Genomic DNA, 13615 nt, shown 5'->3' on the forward strand with positions numbered 1-13615 from the left:
ATGACCTTAGTTTAAATGTGCTGGAAAACAATTAAATTTTAAAGCTTGTTGCTCATAAAATTACTATATTTAAAAACATCTTCGAAGTAATGTCTAGCTTTAAAAACGTATTCCCCGTCCACCGTTGTCATGGGAAATTTCATCCCGAAACTGGGAACAGGAAATGAGGCAGTGGAGCCTTTGAAATCGGCAGGGAACCCTACCGAGCGGACTCTTCTAAACAATAAATTCCATCTGGAAGGAGAAACATTGGAAGTAGACCTAGATTAGCATAGACGGTTCTCAAAAATTCATCTGTTGTAGTTCACGCTCATACAGCAATTTATACAAAAAATCCGAAATCTGGTTCTATGCTAGCATTGGAGAGAGAGTTATGAGAAAGGTTATTCAATGAAGATCTGGATGGACTGCACTTCAACGATGCCTAGTTCTCTTCTTTTTCTCCACCTTATCCCACTAGGTGGGGTCGGCACAGCTAATTTTTCTCTTCCATTCTCTTCTATCAGCCGTCATCTCAACACTCACTCCTCTCTCTCTCTCATATCGTCATTCACACACTCCATCCATGTCTTCTTCGGTCGACCTCTTCCCCCTCTACCTTGCACTACTCAACTCAACGATAAAATAAAACCGCTAAAATAAAAACGAAACGAAAAAGAAAGTCATCTTGCTTTTATTGTCCAACCTAGTCATGATCAGAAACTCTACACTTGAAATCCTTGATGAATTCTTCGGACAAAATGTCAATGTGTACAGCATTCCGGTTTATGCAGAATCATCTCATGGCAAATATCGAGATTCGAAACGTTTCAAGACAAAATCAATGATCAGCTCTAAATTGAAGTGGTCAAGTGAAAACTGCCCTCCTTTCAAAATTCAGGTTTCAAGTGACAGTTGACTAGGTATGTTTGCTCATACAATAGACGGCCCATGGATTCGGCCAGTTCAATGGCGACATAGACCTGATGAACTTAGTTGAAACCAGTTGAACGCAAAGTATGACCATTATTGTGGCGTGTGTGTACTGTGGAGTTGGTTGATGATGATAATATTTTATAATTCCATATTAATAATGAAGACCTGAAAAATTTAAACCTTAATATTTTTGAAGTCGTCGTGGCCTAAAAGATAAGACGTCCGGTGCATTCGTATCTAGCGATGCACCGGTGTTCAAATCCCGCAGGCGGGTACCAATTTTTCTAATGAAATACGTACTTAACAAATGTTCACGATCGGCTTCCACGGTGACGGAATAACATCGTGTAATAAAAATCAAAACCAAAATTATAATTTGCGTAATTACTGGTGGTAGGACCTCATGTGAGTCCGCACTGTTAGGTACCACCACCCCGCCTATTTCTGCCGTGAAGCAGTAATGCGTTTCGGTTTGAAGGGTGGGGCAGCCGTTGTAACTATACTGAGACCTTAGAACTTATATCTCAAGCTGGGTGGCGCATTTGCCTTGTAAATGTCTATGGGCTCCAGTAACCACTTAGCACCAGGTGGGCTGTGAGCTCGTCCACCCAAATAAGCAATAAATAGAAAAAAACAACAAGCCAGTAAAATTGGCAACAAAAACTAAAAATAGTTGGGTACCTTATACAAGCGTTGCATTCAATGATTTTTTTAATTTATACATATTAAAAACTATAACATATTATTGTGGACATCAATTAAATATAAAATATTTACAAGTACATATTCCTAATCATATTAATTAGCTATAGTAATTAGTTTTCAGTAGTTACGAGTCTTCTAAGACTTCAATATATCTCTACCCAAAACTAAATTAGTTTCAGGATTTCCGCTATGTTTCAATCGTAAATCCAGTACAACCTTAACTATTATTAATGGAGCCTGTGGAGTGATAAGGCCAGGACGCCTAACCTTCATTCTTGGACCCTCCGGTGCTGGAAAAACCACTCTTCTCAAAATAATAGCCAAACGAAAGTAAGGATAATAAACCAATATCACGCTACAAAAGTATCTACAAAATATTTATTAATTTCATACGTATCATTATTCAATCAATTCAATCATTAACCACTAATCTGTTATACCTCAAGTACATATTATGTAGGAAAAACCTTTTGTAATTAAACTAGTACCAAACAACATTTACAATAATTAAAATTTAAAGTTTCAAGTTAATGCCCTTCAATGTTATAACACGAAAGACCGGTTAGTTCTTTTGCTTAATTCATGTAAAGTACAAAATTAGTTTACTAGTAAAAGCCTCTTGAAGTTTTCTTTTACCAATTGCAGAAGATCCGGAGTAACGGGTTCCGTTTTCGGTGCCAACCGTAGCGTTGTTTTTGTAGATCAACACACCACCCTAATAGAAACACTTACCGCAAGAGAAACTATAAAGTTCGCCGCGAGCCTAAAACTGGCGAAAATGAACTACCGAGAACGAATACAAATGGTAAATACTTTAAAGTAAACAAGATTTTATTACGGAAACGATACCAATGGATTTCAAATATGTCACCAAATAAATACATAGGTACCTAAATTTCCTGATCACATTCTGATGGATAGAAGTAATTTGGTTTGTAATCCCAGACAAGCTGTTTGTAACTTATTAGCAGATTGGGACGGTGAGATGGATGTAATGTGCTCTGCGTCAACCCTGTCCCGCCGTCTCAATAGCCCCGACTGGGCTCCGGCCCGGTCCGAGGTAGGGCGCCGGTTGTGAGCGGCAGGAGTTTTTAGTGAGGTTCAACTCCCACATACCCCACCTTAGCAGACAATAGAAAATTTAAATTAATGTACACAGTATGGAGTGACCATTGATAAATTCGAACTATGCCACAAAAATACCCGTTCAAGCATATTCTTCATTAATATACGTTTTCTGTATCTTTAATTGCAATTTAGATAGATGCTAAATCAACTGCATACAATGTTTTAATTTACAATTTGTAAACGTTCATGAATGTGCAAACATGCTTAAAATAATTATATTTAAATACAAATTTAAATAATTAATACACTGTCAGATATGCTAGATTATAGCACTAGAATGAATATAAATAAAGGTATTAAAATACACGTGTGAGCTCTTCATTAAGAATACAGAGCGTTAATTTAACCAAATTATATTTAATGATCTCAACTATCAACTACTAATAATTTAATAAACTTCTCTGTAACTATGTCACTTATAGCTAGGTATACATGTTATAAAAATATTTTGAAACTGTTGAAAACTCATATTTTACATTAATAATAATTTATATAAAACAAATACGACATTGGCTTGATATTAATTTTTGTAACTAAACAATCTTTGTAGGTGGAATCAATAACAAAACAGTTGGGTATTTACGACATTCTTAACACAAAGTGCAGTCGTCTTTCGGGTGGAGAAAGGAAAAGACTTACAATCGCCTGTGAATTATTAACAGACCCTCCGATTATGCTTCTTGATGAGCCGACGAGGTAAATCATTAACTAATTAGTATTTCGTCAAAATAACAAGTTACATCTTTTTAATTGAATTGAACACCACTTTTAAATTGGTTGTCATAATTGATTGATCTTAAATTATATTTTCAATTAGGTATGTTTGTTGAGTAAGATAAAAACTCAAGGGGCTCATTAGATATATTATACTACGTAGGAAAAGTTATAGTGTAGATTGTACTTACAGGTGGTAGGTCATAATATGAGCATGCCCGGATCGGTACCACTACCCTGCCTATTTCTGCTACGAAGCAGTCGATTCCGATTTAACTGGTTGGATAACAAATACAAACAAACCAATTCGGAGACAAAACGTGTCTTGGGTTATTCTTCAGTTGGGTTATACAAGGCTTAAAAAAATATATCACAATTTTGCATATATTAAAATGACACTTGTCTAAACGTAGCATTGTAAATAATCGTAAGTCTTGGAAATGGAGTCATACTTAATTTTTCGCACTATATCAGTAATAATATATTAAATTAAATGATGTAATAATAATAATATATTATTTGCAAAAACATTAAATATTTCATCATTTCATGTAATTTCATCTTAAAACACGGCATTAGAAATATAATTTTAATGTTTTGTATGATGCCTATACCTATGTAAACAGTTCAAAAATATATATTCAAGTATTTTTATTTTCCTTGAAAATGTTATATTCTGTACAAAGTAAATCCCTTGAGGAGTTACGAGGAGTATCTTTTCTTTATAATTGTTTTATCTACCTAAACAAGAGAAGTAGTCTAAGTTTCGGCTGTTTGTTTTTCTGTTAGCATTATTGGGTAGTTCTGACTTTTGAAGTTATACTTCTTTAGGCGCGTTATGAAAAATTGATGAGAAGGAAATTTCACGATGCGCGCGCACCGTGACACAAAATTAACAGAATGATGTTGCCCACTAAATCGCTCATTACAATACGACCGACGTAAATTGGCGAGTCTGAATATAGCCGCAGGTGAACTTTCCGAACCGTACCGAGAATTACCGAATTTATACGATGTCAAGAAAAGGAATGTCCAATATGCGTGTTTGAGGATGTTGTTTAATCGTTTTTTTTTTTCAAATTGATTAGAATTTAAATAAAAAAGAAATAAATTTAATAAAAATAAAATATAACTTCTTACGCGCGTACATAAGTACACGCAACCTTTTTTTTTGTTTTTTTTTACTGCTTATATGGGTGGACGAGCTGGTGTTAAATGGTTACGGGAGCCCATAGACATCCACAACGTAAATGCGCCACCTACCTTGAGATATAAGTTCTAAGGTCTCAAGTGTAGTTACAACGGCTGCCCCACCCTTCAAACCGAAAAGCATTACTGTTTCACGGTAGAAATAGGCAGAGTCGTGGTACCCACCCGCGCGGACTCACAAGAGGTCCTACCACAAGTAAAAGTGACTAACCATCGTTCATATAGATGAATTCATAAATAATATTAAGTTAATTATTCCCTATTTACTTGTCTAGCGGCCTTGATACAGTGTCGTCATTGTCTGTGGTTCGAGCGCTGCAGACAGTGGCACGCGCTGGTCGAATCGTGGCCTGTGTGGTACACCAACCTTCCTCACAACTATACGCAACAGCAGACGATGTCCTATTATTGGCCAACGGAAAAACCCTTTATGCTGGGCCACTGAGAGATATTCCTGGGACACTATTAAAAGCGGGCTTATCGTGTCCACAATATTATAACATGGCTGATTATTGTAAGTATAAATAAATGGCAATAGCAGAACATATTACAGTACATATATTATGGTAGGCAGCAGCTTGGCTCTGCCCCTGGCATTGCCGACGTCCATGAGCGACTGTAACCACTCACCATCAGATGGTACGGGCATAAAAAAGATGTGTGGTGTCGTGGGACAACGGATAGGAACGAAGTTCCAAATAAAAAAAAAAAAAAAATACGAGAAAAAAATCGCGCGGTGAAATATCGCTGTGCGGAAAACAAGGCCTTATTCCACGGACTTTTTCTTACGGTTTTTACTATCACTTTTTTTTCAGTTCGGTCGCGCAGTAAAATCCCTATCTCCTCCAAGCTTGCCGTAAGGAACTTCGTTCCAAGAACATAATTATGTTCTTAAATTACTATCTTGACATTCGTTAAACTAAAAATTGTTTTTGTTTCAGTATTAGAGGTCGCAAGTTTAAATCATCCATCCCATCAAATTCTTGAAAGTGAAGCACGGAGCTATGCTATTGAATTGAGAAAAAATACACAAATCGACATTTCAATAAAAAATGGAGAAGGTACGTAATAACATTAATTTTCAGTAGTACTTGTTTTCTTAATCGATTATTTTACATAAAAGTGAATAAACCTTAAAATGTATATACCATATATTATTTCACATAAAAATTGCTACAATCTTTTAAGATTGCAAGCTTAATCAGAATGCCTAATTTATCAAAACTAAAGCATTACGTAGAACATACCATATCCAGTTTCGAGAATTGTCCCTTTTCAGCATGTATGTATGTATACTTAATATGTTATAAAACATTCTTCTTCTTGCCCTTATCCCACATTATGTGGGGTCGGCGTAGCATGTCACCTTGTCATGCAGCATAGGGATTTGGCATGAGTTTTACGAACGGCCGTTTTGCCTGACGTCTACCCTACTCAGTTATATCTACAAATATACCTACACGTGCCATAGGGAGGGACTTCTTCTGTTTCTTCATTTACTGTTTCTTTAACTTCATCTGTTTTTGGTTCCATGATTTTCATTTTAATATTTGTTTAAAATTTTGATTTCAATACCAAACAAATTAATGTATCACGTTTTTTGTATTTGTTGTTTTTCCGTATTCCCTTTATTAATGTCAAAATGACATGTGTTATAAAACAATATTCTTTTTAAAATTAAACAGAATCCTCACCAGAATCTGAAGCCTTACTAAATCCGTATCCTGTTAAGGATTCGCATACATACACCGCAAATTCATTACAACAATGTAAAGCGCTACTGTGGAGATGCTTCATTGGAGCCGTCAGAGACGTACACATAACTCAGGTAAATTATCACGAATTTATCAGTAAGAGGATCTAACATAATGAATCTATCCGGCAATTACGTTCTCGAGTACTTATTACATCCTCCTCGTCTGTCTGTAGTAAAGGTATCCTCACCATTTTAATTTCAATCTCTTAGTCTAATCGTATTCTAGAGTACTAATGGAAGGCGTTCTGTGAAACCGTATTGATTGATACTATCACTATCGCAAATCAATATGCGGCTTCGCTTTGAAGAGTAGTGTAGCTGTTACTTGTATCAATACGATTGTGACTTAAACATTGGGCTCCCCACCAGCTTCCAAAACCAAGAAGTTTAGCAATAAAAATACCTATTAAATATGTTTTCATGGACGTGTCCTTTGAATTTTTTAAAATACAGGGTGGCCCATAAGTCCTTTGATATGAAAAAAAAATTATTAAAATAAAACTAATTACATTATGAATTAAATTTTTATTTACATAAAAACCTTAAAAAACGGGAATTATTTTTTTAAAATAACATCTCCTAAATGTAATCCGTTGCGATCACGGCACTCTTGCAAACGACGTCTAAAATTGTCGATGACTGCGCGGCACGTCACTGCTGAAATGCTTGTCATTTCTCTGCGGATGTTTTCTTTTAGGGCCTCAATTGACCGCGGGTTTGTGTCGTATACTTTAGCCTTAAGGTAGCCCCACAAAAAAAAATCCATCGGGGTCAGATCTGGACTACGTGGAGGCCAGGAAATGTCTCCTCTCTTAGAGATAACTTTGCCAGGAAAAAGTTGACGGATAACGGGCATAGCAGTGTTAGAGGTGTGAGAAGTGGCCCCATCCTGTTGAAACCACGTCCTGGCATTAAAGCCTGAAAAGTTTTGCAATTCTGGTATGAAAAACTCTTCGATCATAGCCACATATCGCTCCGACGTAACAGTAACTGCGCGCCCTCTGCCATCCTCAAAGAAGTAAGGCCCTAGGATACCATGGGCTGACATAGCGGCCCAAGCAGTCACTTTCGGACTATGTAAGGGCTTCTGATGCTTAAGTTTTGGATTGATGGGGCTCCAATAGCGGCAATTTTGTTTACTAACATGCCCGTTAAGATGGAAATGAGCCTCGTCAGAGAACATTATATTATTGAAGGAAGTAAACCGATTCAACATTTCATTCGCATAATTTTGTCTTTGAATACCGTCAGTTTCCTTTAATTCTTGAACCAACTGAATTTTGTAAGGGTGCATATGTAAATCTTTCTTCAAAATCCGTTGTAACGATGTCCTGGATACGTTTAATGCTCTGGCGCGCTTACGAGTTGACTGTGTCGGATTTTCGCGAATAGACTGTGTCACTGTGTCTATGTTTTGTTCCGTACGTGACGTCCTTGGGCGACCCAACCGCGGTTTATCTAACGTCGAACCGGTCTCCTCGAACTTAGCAACCCAGTTCTTAATCGTTTGAAGAGTTGGAGTGTCGTCAAAGTTGTGTAAACCTTTGTGTTCTCGAAATTTACGCCGCGCAACGGTTGCCGAATTGTCGTTTTTATAAAACTCGCGCACACAAAACGCACGGTCCGCTCCGGTAAAACGCTCCATCGCGACTAAATTCCCAGAAACCGAAGTTACTCCCCCCGCTTCCCCTGCACCGCTCACGCGCGCCCTGTTCGTTTTATTCAAATTTTACTTTTCAAAGGACTTATGGGCCACCCTGTATAATATTTGCCCTTTTACCGTATCGTCCAGAAATGCTTGGAAAGTTTTAAATCAACAATTTATATATTTACATTCGCTTCCTTTCTTCCGTTACAGATTAGACTGGCCACCCATCTCGTAGTGGCGCTATTGTTAGGTGCACTATACAACAAAGCTGGCCAGGAAGCACACAGAATTATATCTAATACTGGATGTTTGTTTTTCTTTATACTATTCTTATTCTTCTCTAATGCTATGCCCACTATTCATACGTGTGAGTATGCATACATAACTATTAAAGTAATATCTATTAACTTTACTAAAATTACCTACCAAAACATGTAAAGTATTATAAAATGTCAAAAGAGACCTAGAGACCTATAAAAGAATATGTAGATTAAGATCACGGTCGGCTGCAATACAGTCCTTTAAACGTTGAGGCCAGTTATCAACAGAAGCACGCACTCTTTCCATGGGAAAAATTTTCACTGCCAATCGTACGGATTGTTTTAGGGAATCCAAATTATCATGGCGTTTAGAGCAAGCCGTACTCTTTAAGACTGACCATAAATCATAATCCAGCAGATTAAGATCGGGACTAGACGACGGCCAGTCTTCAGCTCTGATGAAGTCCGAAACGTTCGTTTCCAACCAAGACTGCGTAGACCGAGCTTTATGACCTGGCGCCGAGTCTTGCTGGAAGGACCATTCTTGATTATTGAACATGGAAAGTTAAGGAGCTTCACTACCTTCTCAAGAATGGTATCTTGATACACTTGTGCCGATGTTTTGATACCTTTTTCACAAAAGTATGGCTCGGTCACTCCTTCATAGCTAATAATACCCCACCAAACCATCACTGAAGTCGAATAGTGCCCACGTTGCACTCTGTCGACTAATTGGGAAGCTTCCTCAGAGCTTTGAGCATAAATACGGTCATTTTGTTTGTTAAAATGTTTCTCAATTGTAAAAAATTTCTCATCCGTAAACAACATTTTTCTATGACCTCCCTTTGCGTACCGCTTCAGTAGTTGTTTCGATTTTACCACCCTATTCTCTTTTAAATTATCAATTAAGAAATGACCAGTTCGTCTCTTATAGGCTGCAAGTCCTAAGTCATCTTTTAAAATACACGACATGGTTCTAGGTGCTATCTTCATCTCCCGAGATAAAATCTTTTGCTTTCGGACAGGATTTCTTCGAATTCTTTCCCTTACTGCTTTGACCACCTTTTTCGTACGAATACTACGTGGACGGCCAGATCTTTTTCTGTCACAAACAGAGGAGGTCTCATTGCACCTATTAATAGCCCGGTACACAAACATTTTACTAATACCAAGCGTATGGAGAGTTTTAAAAATTGCATTTGGCTCCATACCTACTTTGTGTAATGCAATCACAGCGATTCTGTTCTTTTTATCACCCCACTCCATTTTAATATCGCAAAATATTGTACAATATATTGGCGCCAAAATGAGAAAACTCAATGAGCAATCATATAAAAATTACAGATTCCAAATTCAAATGTAATATTTTGTTTATTTTTAATTGTAACAGTATTTATGGCCAGACTAAGTAGTTCGTTTTTTTTTCTAACACAAAATACTATTAGATAGTCAATAATTTCGGGGTCAATGGCGCATATCCAGAAAGGCACATGTCCATCAGTGGACAAAGGAGGACATAAGATATTTTTTTGGGTCAGGGTCCGAATGTTTTACGAGGTCCCCGCGCTCAGGTGACACGCGGGATACATAAGACTGCCACGATGTTGGCGGCCATTGACTAAACGACTCCGCTGCACTCTCGCTCACGCGTCCCATACCCGCCCGAGACATAACCCGGACAGACAAGCGGTTACCGCGGTCAACACTGCAACCAAACTCGCAGCTCGATCCAAAGACACTGAGTCGTCGTGGCAAATTGACGACTCTAGCTCCGCCATCCCCTAATGATGATAATAACAAAACATATTTTTTTAGTTCCATCAGAATCAACAGTCGTTCTTCAGCAGCATATGAACAGATGGTACTCCTTAGTTCTTTATTGTGGTTCGAAGATTATAGTAGATCTACCCATACAAGTGAGTCTGTTGACATTTATAAACCATTAACCGCACTTATTGATTGAATTCATGAACTGTGACCCAGCAAATTCAAAATAACTTAAATTATGTGAACGAGTTTTCACAGTCGCTAACCTTTTATCAATAAACGTACGTTTAAAAGCAATGAATTGACTACTGGAGTACAATTCGTAAACGTAATCATATCATACAGGGTATCCCCCAAAAATGTATATCAAGCCGAAAACTGTAGGAAGTGTTCTATTAGAATAATTGAATCGACGAAAAAAATATTTCCAAATTGTTAAGAAACTTACTGAACTTAACGAACAAAATACTCTTCTGCCAACCCTTGAATTATGTTTTATGTAAAGTACTGTAATATGGTTCATAGTAAAAAATAATGGCCAGCTTTATTTTTTATTTTTTCATTGCTTCAGATTCCATAGACACAATCAGAATCCACAGACATTAATAACGTAAATGCCGCCACCCACCTTGACATGAGTTCTACGTCTCCGTTTTTAGAGTACAACGCCCAACCCTTCAAGCCGAAACGCATTACTACTTCACGACAAAAATACTAGGCTGCACTAAAAGTATCGGGAATGGAATATTTCCACTGTTCCTGTCATATTAAAATCTTTTTAATTGAAAACTCCTTGGTTTTAAAAATCGAATACCATTTATTTATTTAAAAAAAGATTCTCGGTCTTGTCACGGGGTTTTGTCAAACTTGTTTAGTCGTTGAGAAAATGGAATTGACTCGAGAAAATTCAAGAGCGATGATTTATTATGACTTTCGAAGTGGTTTAACACAAAAACAGTGTGTTGACCGGATGATTTCTGCATTTGGTGATGAAGCCCCATCCAAAACCACAATTTATCGCTGGTTTGCTGAGTTTCAACGTGGACGTGTCAAGCTCGGTGATGATCCCCGTCAAGGTCGTCCAAAAACTGCAGTCACCCAAGAAAACGTTGATGCTGTGCGTAAGCTGATTGAGGAAGATCGACATGTGACATACCGCGAAATTCAGGCAACTTTAGACATTGGCATGAGTCAAATACAAATAATCTTGCATGAACAATTAGGTGTAAAAAAGTTGTTTTCCCGATGGATACCGCATTCGCTCTGTGAAGAGCAAAAAGCGGCTCGCGTTACTTGGTGCGTCAGAACTCTCGAAAGATTCCACGCAGGATCCTCAAATACTGTATACAACATTGTATCAGGTGACGAATCCTGCATATACGCGTACGAACCCGAAACAAAAAACCAGTCACGAGTTTGGGTGTTCGAAAATGAGTTAAAGCCAACAAAAATTGTTCGTTCACGGAGTGTTGCAAAAAAAATGGTGGCCACGTTTGTCTCCAAAACCGGCCATGTTACGACTATTCCTCTTGAGGGACAAAGAACGGTAAATGCAGAATGGTATGCTAGCATTTGTTTGCCACAGGTCGTTTCTGAACTCCGTAAAGAGAACTGCAACCGCCGCATCATCCTCCATCACGACAATGCGAGTTCTCACACGGCGCACAGAACAAAAGAGTTTTTAGAGCAAGAAAACAGAATTATTAGACCATCCGCCGTACAGCCCCGACCTAAGTCCTAATGATTTCTATACTTTCCCTAAAATAAAGAATAAATTGCGTGGACAGAGATTTTCATCACCTGAAGAAGCTGTGGACGCCTACAAAACGGCCATTTTGGAGACCCCAACTTCCGAATGGAATGGTTGCTTCAATGATTGGTTTCATCGTATGGAAAAATGTGTCAAATTTCGCGGAGAATACTTCGAAAAGCAATAAATACATTTTTAAATAGTAATGTTGTGTCACTTCGTTAATTCCCGAAATTTTCAGTGCCGCCCTCGTAGGCTCGGTGGTGGTAACTACCGATATGGACTTACAAGACGCCCTAGCACCAGTTAGTACCACAAGGTAGTAAACGTGTCAATGCTGGTTTTACGAATTGAGTGGGCAGTCTGCGTTTGCATTCAGTGTACGAATTGAGTACCTACACTGAATACAAAGTGCCTATTTAGGCCTGTCCCTGCGATATTGTTTTCATTAAGCTCTTTTTGGCACACGATCAACTATCTGTATCTCCTAGGTCGAAGTTATGTAAATGATAATTCTTGAAGCACTTTTGTATCAACAAAATTTAACTCTGTAAACCAAGTTCAATATACGAAAGAATAAAAATACTCGTAACTGGAAAAATCTCAATAGCTTCGGATTGCTTTCGGAAGTCTGGGAAAACGCAACAACCCTATGTTGCGGCCTAATCGAGTTCTACTAAAACTAAAACTAAAAACAGTAACTTGATGTCAACTGATTGAAATAGAACACACACATAAACACTCCGCTGGCGGCGGCACATAAAACAACTTCTTTTACCTTTGCAATAAAGGTATTCAGCTTTTGCGCCTTATGTATTTAGAAATATGGTTAATTTTTTTTGTAATATTTCCGTCCGCACGTGCTTGGAGTAGCCCCTTAGGCTACCAACCACGTCCTTACGGATCCATCAGATCCAATAACCTTTGCATTAGACGCCTTCAGCTCTAATACTAGGAGCAGGCTTAGGGACCCCGGTAACCGTACTCGTCGAACTCGACAAAGAAGTCGACGTGCAACCTAACCCATGCATCAGCCCGTTGAGTTTCTCGTCGGATCTTCTCAGCGGGTCGCGATTCCGATCCGGTAGTAGATTCATTCGCGAAGCAATTGCTCTTAAGTTGTTAGGTCTCCTTCGGAGGCGCTCGGGCAGTTGTTAGCAAATCCCACCCCTCCTGTCTGAGCCTTTGCTCGCCCACCTGTCCTGGTGAAACTGGAAAGGCCTTAGGGCCACCAGTAATCTCTCAATCATAAAAAAAAAAACAAAAAGTCTACCAACGATTAAGTAAAAAAAATATCGTATTCATTGTTTGAAATGAGTTAAACTTTGTTAGTGTCTCTACCTCTTTCTCACGCGTTTAACTGAATTAACGGGCTAATGATACTTTTGCTGTAAAGAAATACCGATCTACAAGTAAAAAAAATCGCTTTCTTGGATTCCGTGAAGGCATGATTAACGTACGTAACGTACCTACTCGATTGAGTCGAGGAGGTTTTTGAGGTAACATCTAACAATACGGATAGTGTTATATAAAAATACAATTCGTTTTTTTCAGCTCCTGTGTTCCACTGTGTTCCTAATTCCAGCATGGTACTTAACATCGCAACCTACAGACCTATTTAGAGTAGGAATGGCGTGGACAATATGCGTACTCATGACTATTCTGGCCCAAACATTTGGTTTGGTAGTGGGTGCTGCTTATGGAATGAAGGTATGTATAACACATCACTTAAAATCATAATATACTTCTCTATAAAATACTTT

General features: G+C 38.1%; 1 protein-coding gene across 2 annotated transcripts in view; it reads left to right on the forward strand.

Moving 5' to 3' along the window:
• The window catches only part of LOC114250803 (ATP-binding cassette sub-family G member 1), a 31486-nt gene that overhangs the window by 14293 nt on the left and 3578 nt on the right, over nucleotides 1–13615 (forward strand). For both annotated transcript variants that reach the window (XM_089731876.1, XM_089731875.1), the window contains exons 2-10: nucleotides 1794–1950; nucleotides 2266–2425; nucleotides 3299–3444; nucleotides 4947–5185; nucleotides 5613–5732; nucleotides 6357–6499; nucleotides 8286–8442; nucleotides 10151–10251; nucleotides 13407–13562. In XM_089731876.1, the coding sequence (XP_089588002.1) occupies nucleotides 1794–1950; nucleotides 2266–2425; nucleotides 3299–3444; nucleotides 4947–5185; nucleotides 5613–5732; nucleotides 6357–6499; nucleotides 8286–8442; nucleotides 10151–10251; nucleotides 13407–13562 (1379 nt within the window). The remainder of the gene's footprint in view (nucleotides 1–1793; nucleotides 1951–2265; nucleotides 2426–3298; nucleotides 3445–4946; nucleotides 5186–5612; nucleotides 5733–6356; nucleotides 6500–8285; nucleotides 8443–10150; nucleotides 10252–13406; nucleotides 13563–13615) is intronic.

The sequence above is a fragment of the Bombyx mandarina genome, chromosome 12 (genome assembly GCF_030267445.1).
Source record: "Bombyx mandarina strain Sakado chromosome 12, ASM3026744v2".
Classification (NCBI taxonomy): Eukaryota; Metazoa; Arthropoda; class Insecta; order Lepidoptera; family Bombycidae; genus Bombyx; species Bombyx mandarina.